Here is a 22525-nt window from a genome sequence, read left to right on the forward strand (position 1 = left end):
GTGGGATTAAAAAAGGGAATTTCTGTGGGATCCAGGGGAAATCCAAAAGGGAATTTCTGGGGGATTTAAAAAAGGGAATTATTGTGGGATCCAGGGGAATTCAAACCAGAAATTTCTGTGGGATATGGGGGGTTAAAAAAGGGAATTTCTGTGGGATCCAGGGGAAGTCCAACCGGGAATTTCTGTGGGATTAAAAAAGGGAATTTCTGTGGGTCTAGGGGTTAAAAAAGGGAATTTCTGTGGGATTAAAAAAGGGAATTAATGTGGGATCTGGGGGGGTTAAAAAAAGGAATTTCTGTGGGATCCAGGGGAGTCCAACTGGAAATTTCTGTGGGATATGGGGGATTCCTAAAGGGAATTATTGTGGGATCCAGGGGAATTAAATCCGGGAATTTCTGTGGGATCTGGGGGAAATCCAACCGGGAATTTCTGTGGGATCTGGGGGGTTAAAAAAGGGAATTTTTGTGGGATTAAGAAGGGGAATTATTGTGGGATCTGGAGGGATTCCTAAAGGGAATTTCTCTGGGATATGGGGGAAATCCAAAAGGGAATTGTTATGGGATCTATGGAAATCCAACTGGAAATTTCTGTGGGATCCAGGGGATTAAAACCAGGAATTTTTGTGGGATTCAGGGGATTCCAGCCGGGAATTTCCGGGGATCTGGGCGGATTAAAACTGGGAATTTCTGTGGGATCCAGGGGAATTCTAGCCAGGAATTTTTCTGGGATCCAGGGGGATTAAAACCAGGAATTTCTGTGGGATCTAGGGAGATTCCAGCCAGGAGTTTTTCCAGGATCCAGGGGGATTCCAGGCAGGAATTTCTGTGGGATCCAGGGGAATTAAACCCAGGAATTTTCCTGGACCCAACTGAATTCCAGGCAGGAATGTTTCTGGGATCCAAGGGATTAAAACCAGGAATTTTCCTGGGATCCAAGGTGATTCCAACCAGGAATTTTTGTGGGATCCAGAGGAATTAAACCCAGGAATTTTCCTGGACCCAGCCGAATTCCAGGCAGGAATTTCTGTGGGATCCAAGGGAATTAAACCCAGGAATTTCTGTGGGATCCAAGGGAATTAAACCCAGGAATGTTTCTGGGATCCAAGAGAATTAAACCCAGGAATATTTCTGGGATCCAAGGGATTAAATCCAGGAATTTTCCTGGGATCCAGAGGAATTAAACCCAGGAATTTTCCTGGACCCAGCCGAATTCCAGGCAGGAATTTCTGTGGGATCCAAGGGAATTAAACCCAGGAATATTTCTGGGATCCAAGGGATTAAACCCAGGAATTTTTGCGGGATCCAGGGTAATTAAACCCAGGAATTTTCCTGGCCCCAGCCGAATTCCAGCAGCAATTCCTTGACCCTCCCAGCCGAGCTGGACAACCCCGGCTGCTCCTCCAGCGACTCCGACTACGACGAGGAGGAGCCGCGGAAATTCCGGGTGTTGATCAAACCCCTGCAGCCCCAGGAGCCCGCCCAGGCCACCGAGGAGCAGCTCAGGGCCACCGTGGGCCACCTCAGCCTGGGCCCCGCGCTCGGGGTGAGCCCGGGGAGGGCACCTGGGGACACCCGGAGCCACCGGGGACACCTCAGAAATGTCCCCTTGTCTTACAGGGCACCGGCAGGAGGCTGGCGGGACGTGAGTGACACCGGGGGGACACCGGGGACACTGGGGGGGACACTGGGGGGCGGGGGGACACCAGGGGGGACAGGCAGGACGTGAGTGACACCGGGGGGACACTGGGGACATCGGGGGGGACACCGGGGGGTGGCACTGGGGGGGACAGGCGGGACGTGAGTGACACTGGGGGGGACACGGGGGGTCACCGGGGGTGACACGGGGGCTGGGGACATCGGGGGGGACACCGGGGGGGACACTGGGAGGACACTGGGAGGACACGGGGGGGACACTGGGGCTGGGGACACCGGGGGGGCAGGCGGGATATGAGTGACACCGGGGATAGGGGACACTGAGGGGACACCGGGGCTGGGGACACCAGGGGGGGACACCGGGGGGGATGGCACTGGGGGAGACAGGCAGGACGTGAGTGACACCGGGGATAGGGGACACCAGAGGGGTGGCACTGGGGGGGGACACCGGGGAGGGGCAGCGGGACGTGAGTGACACCGGTGGGGAGGGGACACCGAGGGGGACACCGGGGCTGGGGGCTCGTGGGGACATTGCTGGGTCCCATTCCTTGGGGACATTCCTGATCCCATTCCCTGGGGACATTCCTGGACCTCATTGCTTGGGGACATTCCTGGATCTCTTGGGGACACTCCTGGATCCCATTCCTTGGGGACATTCCTGGGGACATTACTGGATCCCTTTCCTGGATCCCACTCCTGGGGACATTCCTGAATCCTGTTCCTTGGGGACATTCCTGGATCCTATCCCTGGGAACATTCCTGGGGACATTCCTGGATCCCTTGGGGACATTCCTGATCCCATTCCTGGGGACGTTACTGAACCCCTTTCCTTGGGGACAAAGCCACCATTCCTTAAACCCAGTCCCTGGGGACATCCTGTCCTTCCTGTGCTTCACTCCTGGGGACATTCCTGGATCCCATTGCTGGGGACATTCCTGAACCCCATTCCTTAAGGACATTCCTGGATCCCTTGGGGACATTCCTGGATCCCTTTCCCTGGGGACAACTGGATCCCTTTCCTGGATCTCACTCCTGGGGACATTCCTGAATCCTGTTCCTTGGGGACATTCCTGGATCCTATCCCTGGGAACATTCCTGGGGACATTCCTGGATCCCTTGGGGACATTCCTGATCCCATTCCTTGGGGACATTCCTGATCCCTTTCCTGATCCCATTCCTGGGGACAGTCCTGGGGATATTCCTGATCCCTTTCCTTGGGGACAATGCCACCCTTGATCCCTTTCCTTGGGGACAGTGCCACCCTCCCTGACCCCACCCCCTGTCCCCCGGGTCCCCCCCCCCGCTCTGTGTCCCCTCACGGTGCCACCCCCTGCAGGACAGGTGACATCCCTGACCCCCAGCGACCCCGAGGGGACCCTGCCAGGGGGTGAGAGCGGCCGGGGGGGCCTGGGGGGGTTGGGGGGGACACTGGGGGAGAATTTGAAGGGCCTGTGGGGGTTTGGGGGGTCCTGGGGGATTTGGGAACTCCTTGGGTGGATCTGGGGGCTCCTGGGGGGTTTGGGGGGCTCCTGGAGGGGGTTTGGGGGGCACTGGGGGTGGGTTGGGGGGCTCTTGGGAGGGATTTGGGGTCTCCTGGGGGGGCTTTGGGGGCACTGAGAGGGATTTGGGGGCTGCTGGGGGGGATCCTGGGGCCTCCTGGGGGGGATTTGGGGGGCCTGTGGGGGTTTGGGGGGTTCCTGGTGGGATTTGGGGTCTCCTGGGTGGGTCTGGGGTCTCCCCGGGGGGGTTTGTGGTCTCAGCTCAGTGTCCCCCTCCCCACAGGTGACAGCGGGGGGAGGGGTCTCCCTGCAGCGCAGCTGGACAGGTGAGGACAGGGTGGGATTGGGGAGGGGGGAGGGGCCATGAGGAGCCCACCCCCCATTTCCGGGGGGTCCTGGGTGATCCCTGAGCTCCCCCCTCCCCCCATCCCTGTCCCAGCGGCCCCGTGAAGCCCCCCCAGGACCCCCAGGACCCCCGGGACCCCCGGGACCCCCCAGACTCAGCCGCTCTCTTTGGGCCCCCCCTGGAATCAGCGTTCGAGGAATTCCCGGGTGAGAATTTGGGGAGGGGGAGGCACAGAATGGGAGCCTAAAAATGGGGGAGGGGTCCTGACTGTGCTCTCCCACAGCCCCTCGCTCCTGCTCGTCGCCTTCCTCCTCCTCCTCCTCCTCCTCCTGCTCGCCAGAGAACGTTCCAGACTCGGGGCTGGACTCGCCCTCGCACCCCCAGCCCGGACCCTCCCCGGATTCCCGGCCCTGGACCCCCCAAGGGGACCCCAAAAATTCATCCCGGCCCTGGACCCCCCAGCCCGACCCCCCAAACCCCTCCAGGACACCCCAAGCGGAGCCCCCAGACCCCAAAAATCCCTCCTGGATCCCACAAGGGGACCCCAAAAATCCCTCCAGGACCCCCCAACCCGACCCCAAAAATCCTTCCCGGCCCTGGACCCCACAACCTGACCCCCCAAACTCCTCCTGGACCCCCCATGCAGAGCCCCCAGACCCCAAAAATCCCTCCTGGATCCCACAAGGGGACCCCAAAAACTCATCCCGACCCTGGACCCCCCAGGGGGACCCCAAAAATCCCTCCAGGACCTCCCAAGGGGACCCCAAAAACCCCTCCAGGACCCCCCAAGGGGACCCCAAAAATCCCTCCCGGCCCTGGACCCCACAACCTGACCCCCCAAACTCCTCCTGGACACCCCAAGCGGAGCCCCCAGACCCCAAAAACTCCTCCTGGACACCCCAAGGGGACCCCAAAAATCCTTCCCGGCCCTGGACCCCCCAACCAGACCCCAAAAATCCCTCCAGGACCCCCCAACAGGACCCCAAAAATCCCTCCAGGACCCCCCAACAGGACCCCAAAAATCCCTCCTGGACCCCCCATGCAGAGCCCCCAGACCCCTCCTGGACCCCCCAAGGGGACCCCAAAAATCCCTCCCGGCCCTGGACCCCCCAGGGGGACCCCCCAGACCCCCCCAATTTTGCCCCTTTTGGCGCTGCCGAGGGGCTCTGGGTGGTCCCGGGGGGGGTCTCGGGGGTCTCGGGGGTCGCCCCCCCCCGGTCCCGCAGCCGCTGTCCCACCGACCCCCCCCCCTCCCCCTCCCCGGACCCTTTTGGGGACCCCCCGGTGTGGGGGGAGCCCCCCCCGGCTCCTTCCTCCCGCTCCTCCTCCTCGTCCTCTCCCGCGCCCCCGAGCGGGCGGGGGTCGTGCAGCCCCTCCCCCTCCCCGTGGGGGTGTCCCGGGCCGGGGTCGGGGGAGGGGGGAGCGGCGGGGGAGGCGCAGCCGGAGCCGGGTGAGTGAGGGGGGGATGGCCCCAAAAATCTGACCCTAAAACCCCAAATCTGACCCCAAAACCCAAATCTGACCCCCATAAATCCCAAATCTGACCCTAAAACCCCAAATCTGACCCCAAAACTCCCAAATCTGACCCCCATAAATCCCAAATCTGACCCTAAAACCCCAAATCTGACCCTAAAACCCAAATCGGACCCCATGACCCCAAATCTGATCCCCATAAATCCCAAATCTGACCCCAAAACCCCAAATCTGACGCCCAAAACCCCAAAATCTGAGCCCATAAATCCCAAATCTGACCCCAAAACCCCCAACTCTGACCCCCATAAATCCCAAATCTGCCTCCCATAAATCCCAAATCTGACCCCAAACCCCAAATCTGAGCCCAAAACCCCCAACTCTGACCCATAAATCCCAAATCTGACCCCCATAAATCCCAAGTCCAACCCCAAAACCTTCAAATCTGCCCCCCATAAATCCCAGCTCTGATCCCAAAACCCCCAAATCTGACCCATAAATCCCAAATCTGAGCCCAAAACCCTCAAATCTGACCCCATAACACCAAATCTGACCCCAAAACCCCAAATCTGATCCCATGACCCCAAATCTGACCCATAAATCCCAAATCTGACCCCATAAATCCCAAATCTGCCCCCATGACCCCAAATCTGACCCCAAAACCCCCAGCTCTGATCCCCCATAAATCCCAAATCTGACCCACATAAATCCCAAGTCTGACCCCAAAACCTTCAAATCTGACCCCAAAACCTCAATTCTGCCTCCCATAAATCCCAACTCTGATCCCATAACCCCAAATCTGATCCCATGACCCCAAATTTGACCCCAAAACCCCCAAACTTTGACCCCAAAACCCCCAAATCTGAGCCCAAAACCCCCAAATCTGCCTCCCATAAATCCCAAATCTGACCCCAAAACCCCCAAATCTGACCCCAAAACTCCCAACTCTGACCCCATGACCCCAAATCTACCACCCATAATTCCAAATTTGATCCCGTGACCCCCAAATATGACCCCAGAACCTCAACTCTGCCTCCCATAAATCCCAAATCGGACCCCATGACCCCAAACTTGACCCCATAACCCCAAATCTGACTCCAAAACCTCCAAATCTGCCCCCATGACCCCAAATCTGACCCATAAATCCCAAATTTGACCCCAAAACTCCAAATCTGCCTCCCATAAATCCCAAATCTGCCCCCATGACCCCAAATCTGACCCCAAAACCCCCAACTCTTCACCCCATAACCCCAAATCCTGGGTGGGGGGTCCTGGATACCCGAGGGGAGGGGTCCTGGGGGATGATCCTGGATCTCAGGATGGGATCCTGGATCCTGGGGGATGATCCTGGGTGCCGGGTGGGGTCCGGATCCTCCAGGGGAGGGGTCTTGGATCCTAGGGGAGGGGTCCTGGATCTCAGGATGGGGGTCCTGGATCCCCTGGGAGGGGTCCTGGATCCAGGGTGGGGGTCCTGGATCTTGGGAAGGGATCCTGGATCCTGGGGGATGGTCCTGGGTGCCGGGGGGGGTCCTGGATCCTCCAGGGGAGGGGTCCTGGATCTCAGGATGGAGGTCCTGGATACCCTGGGAGGGGTCCTGGGTGCTGGGTGGGGGTCCTGGATCCCCGAGGGGAGGGATCCTGGATCTTGGGGGATGGTTCTGGATCCCGGGTGGGAGTTCTGGGTGCCGAGTGGGGGTCCTGGATCTCAGGATGGGGGTCCTGGATCCCCCAGCGGAGGGGTCCTGGATCTTGGGGGATGATCCTGGGTCTCAGGAAGGGATCCTGGATCTTGGGAAGGGGTCCTGGATTCCCGAGGGGAGGGATCCTGGAACTTGGGGGATGGTCCTGGATCTCAGAATGGGGGTCCTGGATCTTGGGGGATTGTCCTGGGTGCCGAGGGGGGGTCCTGGGGGATGATCCTGGATCTTGGGAAGGGGTCCTGGATCCCCTGGGAGTGGTCCTGTGTGCCCGGTGGGGGTCCCGGTCTCGGAGCCCCCCCCTCACCCCCAGCCGCGCCCCCTCCCCAGAGCCCCCCTGGCCCAGCGCTGCCCCCCGGGACGTTCCTGTCGTGGCCCCCCCGCGCCGCTGCCGCTCCAGGCGGGCCGGGCCGGGCAGCAACAGCGACCTGGTGCGGGATGGGCGGGGGGCGCGGGGACCCCCGGGGGTGGGCAGGGGAGGGGGGGACACGGGAGAGGCGGGGGGACACGGCCCGAAGGCGCAGTGATCCCAGTATGGGAATGGGAGAGATGGGGAGGGGAACTGGGGAGGGGGAAATGGGGAGGGGGATGGAGCGGGGAGGGGGTGGGTGGGGGAATTTGGAGTGGGGGAGTTTGGAGTGTTGGAATTTGGGGTGTGTGAATTTGGGAGTGTGCGAATTTTGGGGTGTGGGAATTTGGGATGTGGGGATTTGGGATGTGAGAGTTTGGGGTGGAGGAGTTTGGGATATGGGAGTTGGGGGTGAGGGAATTTTGGGAGGTGGGAGTTTGGTGTAGGGGGTTTGGGATGTGGGAATTTGGGGGTGTGGGAATTTGGGAATGTGGGAATTTGGGGTGTGGGAGTTTGGGGTGAGGGAATTTGGGGTGTGGGAGTTTGGGGTGGGGGAATTTGGGGAGGTCGGTCTTCGGGGTGGGGGAATTTGAGGTGGGGGAATTTGGGGGTGGGGGAATTTAGGGTGTGGGAGTTTGGGGAGGTGGGAGTTTGGAGTGTTGGAATTTGGGGTGGGGGAGTTTGGGATGTGGGAGAGTTCAGGGTGTGGGAATTCGGGGTGTGGGAATTTGGAGTGGGGGAATTTGGGGATGCAGGGATGTAAAGTTTGGGAATTTGGGGTGGGAGAATTTGGGATGTGAGAATTTGGGGATGTGGGAATTTGGGGATGTGGGAGTTTGGAGTGGGGGCGTTTGGGATGTGGGAGTTTGGGGTGGGGGCGTTTGGGGATGCAGGGATGTAAAGTTTGGGAATTTGGGTTGGGGGGTTTGGGGTGTGGGAGAGTTCGGGGTGGGGGAGTTTGGAGTATGAGAATTTGGGAGTCTGGGAATTTGGGATGTGAGAGTTTGGGGTAGGGGAATTTGGGATGTGGGGATTTGGGATGTGGGAATTTGGGATGTGGGAGTTTGGAGTGAGGGAGTTTGGGGATGCAGGGATGTAAAGTTTGGGAATTTGGGGTGTGGGAATTTGGGTTGTGGGAGTTTGGGATGTGGGAATTTGAGGATGTGGGAATTTGGAGTGGGGGAGTTTTGGGGTGTGGAGATTTGGGATGTTGGAATTTGGGGTGGGAGAGTTGAAGGGATGTGGGAATTTTGGAGTGAGGGAGTTTGGGGAGGTGGGAATTTAGGGGTGTGGGGGAGTTTGGGGTGGGGGAGTTTGGGATGTGGGAATTCGGGGGTGAGGGAGTTTGGGGATGCAGGGATGTGAAGTTTGGGAATTTGGGGTGTGGGGGAGTTTGGGATGTGGGAATTTGGGATGTTGGAATTTGGGGTGGGGGAGTTTGGGATGTGGGAGTTTGGGATGTGGGAGTTTGGGGTATGAGAATTTGGAGTTTGGGAGTTTGGGGAGGTGGGAGGTTGGGGTGTGGAAATTTGGAGTGTGGGAGTTTGGAGTGTGGGAGAGTTCGGGGTGTGGGAATTTGGAGTGTGAGAATTTGGGGATGCAGGGATGTAAAGTTTGGGAATTTGGGGTGGGAGAATTTGGGATGTGAGAATTTGGGGATGTGGGAATTTGGGATGCGGGAGTTTGGGGTGGGGGAGTTTGGGGATGCAGGGATGTAAAGTTTGGGAATTTGGGGTGGGGGGTTTGGGGTGTGGGAGAGTTCGGGGTGGGGGAGTTTGGAGTGTGAGAATTTGGGAGTCTGGGAATTTGGGATGTGAGAGTTTGGGGTAGGGGAATTTGGGATGTGGGGATTTGGGATGTGGGAATTTGGGATGTGGGAGTTTGGAGTGAGGGAGTTTGGGGATGCAGGGATGTAAAGTTTGGGAATTTGGGGTGTGGGGTGGGGGGTTTGGGGTGTGGGGGTTTGGGGATGTGGGAATTTGGGAAGTGAGAGTTTGGGAAGGTGGGAGTTTGGAGTGGGGGAGTTTGGGGTGTTGGAATTTGGGGTGTGGGAGTTTGGGATGTGGGAATTTGGGGTGGGGGAGTTTGAGGTGGAGGAATTTGGGTTGTGGGAGTTTGGGGATGCAGGAATTCAGGGATGTGGGAATTTGGGGATGCAGGGATGTGAAGTTTGGGAATTTGGGGTGGGGGATGCAGGATTTGAGAACGCAGGAGTAGCCAGGGATGGGGAATGCCGGGATGCAGAATTCGGGAATAAAGAGTTGAAGGGATCTGGAATTAGGGGATTCAGGGGTGCAGGGATGTGGGAATACAGAGATTTTGGGAATGTGGGGATACACACGGATATGGAATTGGGAGATGCAGGGGTGCAGAATTCAGGGATACAGGGATGCAGGATTCGGGGATGCAAGGATGGGGGATGTGGAATTGGGGGATACCGGGATGCAGAATTCGGGGATTCAGGGATGCAGGGCTGCAGAATTGAGGGATACAGGGGTGGGGGATGAGGAATTCGAGGATGCCAGGATGCAGAATTCGGGGATTCAGGGATGAGGGAAGTGGAATTGGAGGATGCCGGGATGCAGAATTCGGGGATACAGGGATTCAGGGATACAGGGATGTGGAATTGGGGGATGCAGGGATGTGGAATTCGGGGATCCAGGGATGCAGGATTCGGGGATTCAGGGATGGGGGATGTGGAATTGGGGGATTCACGGATACAGGGATGGGGGGGGATGGGGAATTGGGGAATACAGGGATGTGAATTCGGGGATGCCGTGATTCAGAATTCGGGATATAGGGATGGGGAATGCGGAATTCGGGGATACCGGGATGCAGAATTGAGGGATACAGGGATGTGGCATGTGGAATTGGAGGATACAGGGATGGGAGATGCAGAATTCGGGGATGCAGGGATGCAGGACTGCGGAATTGGGGGGTGCAGGGTCCCACCCGCCCCTCCTGTCGCTCAGTCCCGCTCTCTGAGCCCCTCGCCCTCCTGGAGCTGCGGCCCCTCTCACTCGGCCCCCGCCAGCCTGAGCGAGCGCGGCTTCTTCAGCGCGGCCCCGCCGGCGCTCGGTGCGTGCGGGGACAACTTGGGGGGGACCTGGGGTGGCTGAGGGGGGTCCCAGCCGTTCCCTGACCCCCGTGCCCCCCTCCCCAGGGCTATCCCGAGGTCCCAGCCCGGTGGTGCTGGGCTCGCAGGACGCGCTGCCCGTGGCCACCGCATTCACCGAGTACGTGCACGCCTATTTCAAAGGACGCGACGCCGACAGGTACGGGGGGGAATCCCGGGGGTCTCGGGGGTCCCGGGGGTCCCCCTGAGCCCCGGGGTGTCCCCAGCAGCTGCCTGGTGAAGGTGACGGGGGAGCTGACGATGTCGTTCCCCGCGGGGATCGTGCGGGTGTTCGGGGCCAGCGCGGCGCCGCCGGTGCTGAGCTTCAGACTCCTGAACGCGGCGGGCATCGAGCAGTTCCTGCCCAACAGCGAGCTGCTCTACAGGTGGGGACACAGAGGGGACAGCGAGGGGACAGGGAGGGGACAGAGAGGGGAGAGAGAGGGGACAGCGGGGGGACAGAGAGGGGACAGCGGGGGGACAGAGAGGGGACAGAGAGGGGACAGAGAGGGGACAGAGAGGGGACAGCGGGGGGACAGAGAGGGGACAGAGAGGGGACAGAGAGGGGACAGGGCGGGGATAGAGCTGGGATAGAGCGGGGACAGCGGGGACAGAGAGGGGAGAGAGGGGAGACAGCGGGGACAGAGAGGGGACAGCGAGGGGACAGCGGGGACAGAGAGGGGACAGGGCGGGGAGAGAGAGGGGACAGAGAGGGGACAGAGAGGGGACAGTGGGGACAGAGCGGGGATAGCGGGGAGACAGCGCGGGGAGAGAGAGGGGACAGCGGGGATGGGAACTGGGATGGAGCTGGGATGGAACTGGGATGGGAACTGGGATGGAACTGGGATGGGAACTGGGATGGGAACTGGGATGGAGCTGGGATGGAACTGGGATGGAACTGGGATGGGAACTGGGATGGGAACTGGGATGGAACTGGGATGGAACTGGGATGGGAACTGGGATGGAGCTGGGATGGAGCTGGGATGGAACTGGGATGGAGCTGGGATGGGAACTGGGATGGAACTGGGATGGGACTGGGATGGGAACTGGGATGGGAACTGGGATGGAACTGGGATGGGAACTGGGATGGGAACTGGGATGGGAGCTGGGATGGGAACTGGGATGGGAACTGGGATGGGAACTGGGATGGAGCTGGGATGGGAACTGGGATGGGAACTGGGATGGGAACTGGGATGGAGCTGGGATGGGAACTGGGATGGAACTGGGATGGAGCTGGGATGGGAACTGGGATGGAGCTGGGATGGAACTGGGATGGAGCTGGGATGGAGCTGGGATGGAACTGGGATGGAGCTGGGATGGGAACTGGGATGGGAACTGGGATGGGAACTGGGATGGAACTGGGATGGAGCTGGGATGGGAACTGGGATGGGAACTGGGATGGAGCTGGGATGGGAACTGGGATGGAACTGGGATGGAGCTGGGATGGGAACTGGGATGGGAACTGGGATGGGAGCTGGGATGGGAACTGGGATGGAGCTGGGATGGAGCTGGGATGGAACTGGGATGGAGCTGGGATGGGAACTGGGATGGGAACTGGGATGGGAACTGGGATGGAGCTGGGATGGGAACTGGGATGGAACTGGGATGGAGCTGGGACAGAGAGAGGGGACAGGGAGGGGACAGCCGGACTGGGGGTGCAGGGGGTGTCCGGGGACTTTGGCAGTGACGGGGGCAGGGATGGGGCGGGTTTGGGGTTTTTGTTTTCTTTGGGGTTCCCTCGGGAGCTGAGGGGAGCTGAGTTTTGGGATTTAGGATTCCTGGGGATGCAGCAATGGGGGCTGAGTTTGGGATTTTGGGGGTTCCTGGGGATTTTGGGATTCCTGTGAATACATCAGTGGGGGCTGAATTTGGGATTTTGGGATTCCTGAGGATTTTGGGATTCCTGGGGATGCAGCGATGAGGGGCTGAGTTTGGGATTTGGGATTCCCGGGCATACATCAACGGGGGCTGAGTTTTTGGGATTTTGGGGATTCCTGGGAATGCAGAGATGGTGTCTGAGTTTTGAGGTTTGGGGATTCCTGGGGATTTTTGGGATTCCCGGGATCAATGGGGGCTGAGTTTGGGATTTTGGCATTCCTGGGGATTTTGGGGGTTCCCGGGGATTTTGGGATTCCTGGGAATACATCAGTGGGGGCTGTGTTTTGGGATTTTTGGGGATTCCTGGGGATTTTGGGATTCCCAGGATCAATGGGGCTGAATTTTGGGATTTGGGATTCCGGGAATACATCAATGGGGGCTGAATTTTGGGATTTTGGGGATTCCTGGGGATTTTGGGATTCCCATGGATACATCTCTGGGGGCTGAGTTTTTGGATTTTGGGGATTCCTGAGGATTTTGGGATTCCCATGGATACATCAGTGGGAGCTGAGTTTTGGGATTTGGGGATTCCCATGAATACATCAATGGGGGCTGAGTTTTGGGATTTTGGGGATTCCTGGGGATTTTGGGGATTCCTGTGAATACATCAACAGAGGCTGAGTTTTGGGATTTAGGATTTCTGAGGATACATCAATGGGGGCTGAATTTTGGGATTTTGGGATTCCCGGGAATACATCAATGGGGGCTGAGTTTGAGATTTTGGGGATTTCTGGGGATTTTGGGATTCCTGTGAGTGCAGCAATGAGGGCTGAGATTTGGGATTTAGGATTCCTGGAGATTTTGAGGATTCCTGGGAATGCAGAGATGGGGGCTGAGTTTTGGGATTTTGGGATTCCTGGGGATTTGGGATTCCCATGGATACATCCCTGGGGGCTGAGTTTGGGATTTTGGGCACCCTGAGGATGCAGAGATGGGAGCTGAGTTTTGGGATTTGGAATTCCCGTGGATACATCCCTGGGTGCTGAGTTTGGGATTTTGGGATTCCTGGGAATACATCAGTGGGGGCTGTGTTTTGGGATTTTGGGGATTCCTGGGGATTTGGGATTCCCGTGGACACATCCCTGGGTGCTGAGTTTTGGGATTTTGGGGATTCCCGGGGATTTTGGGATTCCTGGGAATACATCCCTGGGTGCTGAGTTTTGGGATTTTTGGGATTCCCATGGATACATCCCTGGGTGCTGAGTTTGGGATTTGGGATTCCCATGGATACGTCCCTGGGTGCTGAGTTTTGGGATTTTGGGATTCCCATGGATACATCCCTGGGTGCTGAGTTTTGGGATTTGGGATTCCCATGGATACATCCCTGGGTGCTGAGTTTTGGGATTTTGGGGATTACTGGGGATTTTGGGGGTTCCTGGGGATTTGGGATTCCCATGGATACATCCCTGGGTGCTGAGTTTTGGGATTTGGGATTCCCATGGACACATCCCTGGGTGCTGAGTTTTGGGATTTTGGGGATTCCCGTGGATACATCCCTGGGAGCTGAGTTTTGGGATTTGGGATTCCCATGGACATATCCCTGGGTGCTGAGTTTTGGGGCTCCCCCTGGCCCCGCTCTGGCGCCCATCCCCGGGGCGGTGCCACCTCCCGGGTGTCCCCAAGCCCTGGTGGCGCTGTCCCCTCGCCCCCGCAGCGACCCCTCGCAGAGCGACCCCAGCACCAAGGATTTCTGGCTGAACATGGGGGCGCTGAGCGCGCAGCTGCAGCGCCAGGCGGAGCAGAGCCCCGGCGCGCCCTACTACAACGTGGTGCTGCTCAAGTACCAGGTGAGCTCTGGGGACCCAAAAACACCGAAACACCCCAAGTGAGCCCTGCTGGGGACCCTAAAATACCCCAGAACCTCCAAACTTCCCCGGGTGAGCACTGCTGGGGACCCCAAAACCACCAAAACCCCCCAAAACCCCAAAAACTTCCCCGAGTGAACCTGGCTGGGACCCCAAAAACACCAAAACATTCCCAGTGATCCCTGCTGGGAACCCCAAAACCCCCGAAAACCCCAAAACCCCAAACTCCAGAACCCAAGCCCCAGGTGAGCACAGCTGGGGACCCCAGAACACCAAAATCCCCAAACCCAACCCCCAGGTAAGCCCGGCTGGGGACCCCCAAAACCAACCCCACTGAGCATGGGAGGGGCTCGGTGCCCCCCTAAACCCCAACCTGGGCACGCGAAGGGCTTGGTGCCCCCCTAAGCCCCTCGGTGCCCCCCTAAACCCTCTCGCTGGGCTTGGGCGGGGCTCGGTGCCCCACTAAACCCCCCCAAACCCCCCGGTGCCCCCCTAAAGCCCCCCTGGGCTCGATGCCCCCCTAAACTCTCCCTTAACCCCTTGGTGTCCCCCTAAACCCCAATCCGGGCACGGGAATGGCTTGGTGCCCCCCTAAACCCCCAGGTGTCCCCCTAAACCCCCTGGGTGGGCATGGGAGGGGCTCGGTGCCCCCCTAAATCCTCTGGTGCCCCTCTAAACCCCCCGGTGCCTCCCTAAACCCCCCTGGACTCGGTGCCCCCCTAAACCCGAACCCGGGCACAGGAGAGGCTCAGTGCCCCCCTAAACCCCTCGGTGCCCCCCTAATCCCCCTAAACCCCCTCCTAAAGCCCCGGTGCCCCCCTAAACCCCCCTGACCCTTCCCCCCGGGCTCGGTGCCCCCCTAAATCCCTTGGTGCCCCCCTAAACCCCCTGGCTGGGCACGGGAGGGGCTCGGTGCCCCCCCAAACCCCACCATAACCCCTCGGTGCCCCCCTAAACCCCAATACGGGCACGGGAATGGCTTGGAGCCTCCCTAAATCCTCCGGTGCCCCCCCTAAACCCCCACTGGGCTCGATGCCCCCCTAAACCCCCCCTAAACCTCCTCGGTGGCCCCCTAAACCCGAACCCGGGCACAGGAGGGGTTCGGTGCCCCCCTAAATCCCCCCCGGGCTCGGTGCCCCCCTAAACCCCATCCTGGGCATGGGAAGGGCTCGGTGCCCCCCTAAATCCCTTGGTGTCCCCCTAAACCCCCCTGGTTGGGCTCGGGAAGAGCTCGGTGCCCCCCTAAACCCCCTCGGTGCCCCCTAAACCCCCCCTGGGCTCGGTGCCCCCCCTAAACCCTCTCGGTGCCCCCCTAAACCCGAACCCGGGCACGGGTGGGGCTCGGTGCCCCCCTAAACCCTCCCTAAACCCCCGGTGCCCCTCTAAACCCCCCTAAATCCCCTCCTAAACCCCCGGTGCCCCCCTAAACCCCCTCGCTGGGCTCGATGCCCCCCTAAACTCTACCTTAACCCCTTGGTGCCCCCCTAAACCCCAATCTGGGCACGGGAATGGCTTGGTGCCCCCCTAAACCCCCAGGTGTCCCCCTAAACCCCTTGGTGTCCCCCTGAACCCCCTGGCTGGGCACGGGAGGGGCTCGGTGCCCCCCTAAATTCTCCCTGAGCTCGGTGCCCCCCCTAAACCCCAATCTGGGCACGGGAATGGTTTGGTGCCCTCCTAAATCCTCTGGTGCCCCCCTAAACCCCCCTGGACTCGGTGCCCCCCTAAACCCGAACCCGGGCACAGGAGGGGCTCGGTGCCCCCCTAAACCCCCTCCTAAAGCCCCGGTGCCCTCCTAAACCCCCCTGACCCTTCCCCCCGGGCTCGGTGCCCCCCTAAACCCCCTCGCTGGGCTCGATGCCCCCCTAAACTCACCCTTAACCCCTTGGTGCCCCCCAAACCCCCCTCACCCCCGTCCCCCGCAGTTCTCGCGGCTGGGGCCCGGCTCGGCCCCGCTGCGCCTGGCCGTGAGCTGGGACTGCTCTCCCGGGTGCACCCGGGTCACGGTGGAGTACGGCTACAACGGGGCCGCGCTGGCGCTGCCCGCGCCCCTCGCCAACGTCACCGTGCTGCTGCCCCTGGAGGAGCCCCTGGGCAACCTGCGGCTGCAGCCCGCGGCCACCTGGTGGGACTGGGGACACTGGGGGGACTGGGGGGGACTGGGGGCACTGGGGACACTGGGGACACTGGGGGGGACTGGGGACACTGGGGGGACTGGGGTGATTGGGGGAGTGGGGGAGTGGGGGAACTGGTGGGGCTGGGGGGATTGGGGAGCTGGGGGGACTGGGAGAGAGGAGGGACTGGGGGGAACTGGGGGTACTGGGTGGACTGGGGACTGGGGAAGGAGGGGAGAACTGGGGGAATGGGGGGCCTGGGGGGAGTGGGAGAGAGAGGGGGAACTGGGGAGACTGGGGGGACTGGGGGGGACTGGGGGGCTGGGGAAGGAGGGGGGAACTGAGGGACTGGGGGGACTGGGAGAGAGGGGGGAACTGGTTTGGGGTGGGGGGAACTAGAGAAGGAGGGGGGAACTGGGGTGGGGAAACTGGTTTGGGGTGGGAGAGATGGGGGGAACTGGGGACTGGGGGGAACTGGGGACTGGGGAGATTGGGGGGACTGGAGGGATTGGAGGGTGGGGGGGACTGGGGAGGGGTGGGAGAGATGGGGGTGAACTGGGGAAAGAGGGGGGAACTGGTTTGGGGTGGGGGGACTGGTGTGAGGTGGGAGAGAGAGAGGAACTGGTTTGGGGTGGGAGAGATGGAGGGAACTGATTTGGGGTGAGGGAACTGGGGAAGGAGGGGAGGAACTGGTGTGGGGTGGGGGAACTGGTTTGGGGTGAAGGGAATTAGTGTGAGGTGGGAGAGATGGGGGGAACTGGTTTGGGGTGGGAGGGGAGGACTGGGACTGGTTTGGGGTGGGAGATGCGGGGTCTGGGGTCCTGACCCCTCACAGGGTGGAGAGAAAATGGGAAATGGGAACTGGGAACTGGGGACACTGAACTGGGAAATGGGGACTGGGAAATGGGAAATGGGGACCCTGGATTGGGAACTGGGAAATGGGAACACTGAACTGGAAACTGGGAAATGAAAAATGGGAACTGGGGATGTTTTTGGGGTGAGGAGGGCAGGGAGCTGGGGCTGGGCTGAGCTTTGGGATGAGCTTTGGGGCTGGGCTTTGGGACTGGACTGGGCTGGGTTTTGGGGCTGGGCTAGGCTGGGTTTTGGGGCTGAGCTAAACCCGGCCGTTCCCGCAGGAACCTGGAGGAGAAGCGGCTGCTCTGGAAGCTGCTCGATGTGCCCGGAGCGCCGGGCCAGGCGGGTGAGGCGGGACTGGGGGAGTGATGGGGGTCGGGGGGGTGGGGGCTCCCCAAAACCCCAAAAACACAAATCCCAAATCCCAAACCCCCAAATCCCAAAGCCCCAAAACCCCAAACCTCTGTGCTGCCCCCCAGGCTATGGGATTGGATGAGATTTATAGAATTTATGGGATTTAAGGATTTAGGGGCAGCAGTGGGGGTCTCCTCACCCCCCAAACCCCTGTGCTGCCATCCCAACCTGCGGGATTGGATGAGATTTATGGGATTTATGGGATTTAGGGGCGGCAGTGGGGGTCTCCTCCTCCTCCCAAACCCCATCCCCATCCCCCTCAAAACCCTGCTCTGTTCCCCCAGCTGTGGGATTGGATGAGATTTATGGAATTTATGGGATTTATGGGATTTCTGGGATTTTATGGGATTTTACGGGATTTTATGGGGATTTCTGGGATTTAGGGGTGGCAGTGGGGTCTCCCCATCCCCTCAAACCCCCTCCTCACCCCCCAGGCTGTGGGATTGGATGAGATTTATGGAATTTATGGGATTTATGGGATTTTATGGGAATTTATGGGATTTCTGGGATTTAGGGGCGGCAGTGGGATCTCCCCATCTCCTCAAACCCCCTCCTCACCCCCCAGGCTGTGGGATTGGATGGGATTGGATGGGATTGGATGAGATTTATGGAACTTATGGAATTTATAGGATTTATGGAATTTATGGGATTTCTGGGATTTTATGGGATTTCTGGGATTTTATGGGGATTTATGGGATTTAGGGGCGGCAGTGGGGTCTCCCCATCCCCTCAAACCCCCCCTCCTCACCCCCAGGCTCGGGCCGGCTCTCTGCCAGCTGGGAGCCGCTCGGGGGTCGCAGCAAGCCCAGCCCGGTGGCGGCGCAGTTCAGCGGCGAGGGGAGCACGCTGAGCGGGCTGGAGCTGCAGCTGCCCGGGGCGGCGTACAGGGTGTCACTGCTCAAAAAGAGATTCGCTACAGGTATGGGGTGTGTGGGGTTTGGGGTTTGGGTTTGGGGTTTGGGGTGTGGGGTGGCGTACAGGGTGTCCCTGCTCAAAAAGAGATTCGCCACAGGTATGGGGTGTCTGGGGTGTTTGGGATTGGGGTTTGGGGTTTGGGGCGGCGTACCGCGTGTCCCTGCTCAAAAAGAGATTCGCCACAGGTATGGGGTGTCTGGGGTTTGGGGTTTGGGGTGTGGGACCGCGTGTCCCTGCTCAAAAAGAGATTTGCAACAGGTATTGGGGTGTTTGTGGGGTTTGGGGGGTTTGGGGTTTGGGGTCATGTACAGAGTGTCCCTGCTCAAAAAGAGATTCGCTACAGGTATGGGGGATTTGGGGTTTGGGGTTTGGGATTGGGATTGGGATTGGGGTTTGGGGTTTGGGGTCATGTACCGCGTGTCCCTGCTCAAAAAGAGATTCGCTACAGGTATGGGGTGTGTGGGGTTTGGGGTTTGGGGTTTGGGGTGTGGGGCGGCGTACAGAGTGTCCCTGCTCAAAAAGAGATTTGCTACAGGTATGGGATTGGGGTTTGGGGTTTGAGATTTGGGGTGTTTGGGATTTGGGGTTTGGGGCTGCATGTCCCTGCTCAAAAAGAGATTCGCTACAGGTATGGCATTGGGATTTGGGGTATTTGGGGTATGGGATTTGGGGTTTGGGGTGTTTGGGGCGGCGTACAGGGTGTCCCTGCTCAAAAAGAGATTTGCTACAGGTATGGGATTGGGGTTTGGGGTTTGGGGTGTGGGACCACGTGTCCCTGCTCAAAAAGAGATTCGCTACAGGTAAGGGGGATTTGGGATTGGGATTGGGGTTTGGAGTGTTTGGGGTGTGGGATTATGTACCGCGTGTCCCTGCTCAAAAAGAGATTCGCCACAGGTATGGGGGTGTTTGTGGGGTTTGGGGTGTTTGGGGTTTGGGGTGGCGTACAGAGTGTCCCTGCTCAAAAAGAGATTCGCTACAGGTACAGAGGGGTTTGGGGTGTTTGGGATTTGGGTTTGGGGTTTGGGGTTTGGGGTCATGTACTGCGTGTCCCTGCTCAAAAAGAGATTCGCCACAGGTATGGGGGATTTGGGATTGGGATTGGGGTTTGGGGTTTGGGGTCATGTACCGCGTGTCCCTGCTCAAAAAGAGATTCGCTACAGGTATGGGGGATTTGGGGTGTTTGGGATTGGGATTGGGGTGTGGGATCATGTACAGGGTGTCCCTGCTCAAAAAGAGATTTGCCACAGGTACCATGGGATTTGGGGTTTGGGATTGGGATTGGGGTGTTTGGGGTGTGGGGTGGCGTACCGCGTGTCACTGCTCAAAAAGAGATTCGCCACAGGTATTGGGGTGTTTGTGGGGTTTGGGGTTTGAGATTTGGGGTGTTTGGGGTTCGGGGCGGCGTACCGGGTGTCCCTGCTCAAAAAGAGATTCGCCACAGGTACGGGATTGGGATTGGGGTTTGGGGTTTGGGGTGTTTGGGGTGTGGGGTGGCGTACAGAGTGTCACTGCTCAAAAAGAGATTCGCTACAGGTATGGGGTGTGTGGGGTGTTTGGGTTTGGGGTGTGGGGTCATGTACAGAGTGTCCCTGCTCAAAAAGAGATTCGCTACAGGTATAGAGGGGTTTGGGGTTTGGGATTGGGGTTTGGGGTGTGGGATCATGTACCGCGTGTCCCTGCTCAAAAAGAGATTCGCTACAGGTATGGGGGATTTGGGGTTTGGGGTGTTTGGGGTTTGGGGTGTGGGGCAGTGTACAGGGTGTCCCTGCTCAAAAAGAGATTCGCTACAGGTATTGGGATGGGATTTGGGATTTGGGGTGTTTGGGGTGTGGAGCCGCGTGTCCTTGCTCAAAAAGAGATTCGCTACAGGTATGGGATTGGGGTTTGGGATTTGGGGTGTTTGGGGGATGGAGTGTTTGGGGTTTGGGGTTTGGGGTGTGGGACTGCGTGTCCCTGCTCAAAAAGAGATTCGCTACAGGTACGGGATTAGGGTTTGGGGTGTTTGGGATATGGGGTTTGGGATGTGGGGTGTTTGGGGTTTGGGGTGTTTGGGGTTTGGGGTGTTTGGGGTGTGGGACCGTGTGTCCCTGCTCAAAAAGAGATTCGCCACAGGTATGGGATTGGGGTTTGGGGTTTGGGGTGTGGGATCATGTACCGTGTGTCCCTGCTCAAAAAGAGATTCGCTACAGGTACCGGGGATTTGGGATTTGGGGGGTTTGGGTTTGGGGTTTGGGGTGTTTGGTGTTTGGGGTGTTTGGGATTTGGGGCTGCGTGTCGCTGCTCAAAAAGAGATTTGCTACAGGTATGGGATTGGGGTTTGGGGTTTGGGGTGTTTGGGGTTTGGGGTTTGGGGCCAGGTACCGTGTGTCCCTGCTCAAAAAGAGATTTGCCATAGGTATGGGGGATTTGGGGTTTGGGGTGTTTGGGGTTTGGGATTTGGGGTTTGTGGTTTGGGGCCATGTACTGCGTGTCCCTGCTCAAAAAGAGATTCGCCACAGGTATGGGATTGGGATTGGGATTGGGATTGGGGTTTGGGGTGTTTGGGGTCTGGGTTTGGGGTTTGGGGTGTTTGGGATTTGGGGTGTTTGGGGTGCTGGTCCCGGACTGGTCCCAGACTGGTCCCAGACTGGTCCCGAACTGTTCCTTCTCCCCGCTCTCCTCTGCAGGGATTTACCTGGCGGGGTCCTGAGCGGCTCCGGGACCCCCGCCCCGAATTTGGGAATTTGGAAACACTGGATGGAGCTGGGGGAGGGGAGGGGGCGCTGTCCCCTCCCCCCTGTCGCTGTCCCCTCCCCCCTGTCGCTGTCCCCTCCCCCCTGTCGCTGTCCCCTCTCCTGCTCCCCGCCCCCCCCCGTGCTGTGAAGGGAGCAGGAGCTGCTCTTTTATTAAACATTTTATTTTCTAATAAATTCCTGCCCCTGGTTCCGGCCTCTCTGCTGCGGCGGCGCCCGTCCCAGAAATACCAGAAATCCCAGAAATCCCAGAAATGCCATAAAAAATCCCATAAATCCCATAAATCATATAAATTATATAAACCACATCAATCCCATAAATTCCATCAATCCCATCAATCCCATGTCCCATAAATCCCATAAATCCCATTCCATCCCATAAACCCCATAAATCTCATAAATCCCATCCCATAAATCCCATCCCACCCCATCAATCCCATTCCATCCCATAAACCCCATAAATCCCTGTTAATCCCATCCCATATCTCATATCCCATCCCATCAATCCCTTAAATCTCATAAATCCCATCCATCCCATCAATCCCATTCCAAAATCCCATCAATCCCATCAATCCCACCCCATAAATCCCATCCTGTAAATGCCATCCCATCTCATATCCCATATCCCATCTCACATCCCACATCATCCCATCCCATAAATCCCATCAACCCCACAAATTCCATCAACCCCATAAATCCCATCCCATCAATCCCATAAATCCAATCCCATCCCATCCCATCCCATCCCATCCCATCCCATCCCATCCCATCCCATCCCATCCCATCCCATCCCATCCCATAAATCCCATAAATCCCATAAATCCCATAAATCCCATCCCATCCCAGTAAATCCCATCCCAAAAATCCCATAAATCCTGTCCCATCCCATTCCCATAAATCCCATCCATCCTATCAACTCCACAAATCTCATAAATCCCATCCCAAAAATCCCATCCTGTAAATCCCATCCCATATCCCATCAATCCCATCAATCCCTTAAATCTCATAAATCCCATTCATCCCATCAATTCCATTCCAAAATCCCATTCCATAATCCCATATCCCATCTCATATCCCACATAATCTCATCCCATAAATCTCATCAATCCCATAAATTCCATCAATCCCATCAATCCCAATCCCATGAATCCTGCAAATCCCATCCCATATCCCATCTCACGTCCCACATCAATCCCATCCCATCAATCCCATCCCATCCCATCAATCCCATTCCAAAATCCCATATCCCATCTCATATCCCACATCATCCCATCCCATAAATCCCATCCTGTAAATCCCATCCATCCCATCCCATAAATCCCATTCCAAAATCCCATATCCCATCTCATATCCCACATTAATCCCATCAATCCAATCCCATAAATCCCAGCAATCCCAATCCCATAAATCCCATAAATCCCAATCCCATAAATCCCATCAATCCCAATCCCATAAATCCAGTTCCATCCCATAAATCCCATTCCAAAATCCCATATCCCATATCCCATCTCACATCCCACATCAATCCCATCCCATAAATCCCATCAATCCCATAAATCCCAATGCCATCAATCCCATCAATCCCATAAATCCTATAAATCCCATATCAATCAATCCCATCCCATAAATCCCATAAATCCCATCAGCCCCATAAATCCAATACCATAAATCCCATCCCATATCCCAT

At 58.1% G+C, this 22525-nt stretch overlaps 1 protein-coding gene across 1 annotated transcript in view; it reads left to right on the top strand.

Annotated features, from left to right (window-relative positions):
- LOC117008249 (F-BAR domain only protein 1-like) overlaps positions 1-20894 on the top strand; it is a 21269-nt gene extending 375 nt beyond the window's left edge. Inside the window, exons 2-17 of the mRNA XM_033081928.2 lie at positions 1321-1542; positions 1617-1641; positions 2989-3039; positions 3435-3477; positions 3591-3703; positions 3781-3984; positions 4543-4947; positions 6995-7095; positions 9986-10091; positions 10177-10288; positions 10359-10514; positions 13661-13793; positions 15734-15933; positions 17059-17123; positions 17946-18110; positions 20773-20894. Of these exons, the coding sequence (XP_032937819.2) occupies positions 1321-1542; positions 1617-1641; positions 2989-3039; positions 3435-3477; positions 3591-3703; positions 3781-3984; positions 4543-4947; positions 6995-7095; positions 9986-10091; positions 10177-10288; positions 10359-10514; positions 13661-13793; positions 15734-15933; positions 17059-17123; positions 17946-18110; positions 20773-20795 (2124 nt within the window). The 3' untranslated portion in view covers positions 20796-20894. The remainder of the gene's footprint in view (positions 1-1320; positions 1543-1616; positions 1642-2988; positions 3040-3434; positions 3478-3590; positions 3704-3780; positions 3985-4542; positions 4948-6994; positions 7096-9985; positions 10092-10176; positions 10289-10358; positions 10515-13660; positions 13794-15733; positions 15934-17058; positions 17124-17945; positions 18111-20772) is intronic.
- Positions 20895-22525: the final 1631 nt, after the last annotated feature.

This window comes from Catharus ustulatus, chromosome 29, assembly GCF_009819885.2.
Source record: "Catharus ustulatus isolate bCatUst1 chromosome 29, bCatUst1.pri.v2, whole genome shotgun sequence".
Lineage (NCBI taxonomy): Eukaryota > Metazoa > Chordata > Aves > Passeriformes > Turdidae > Catharus > Catharus ustulatus.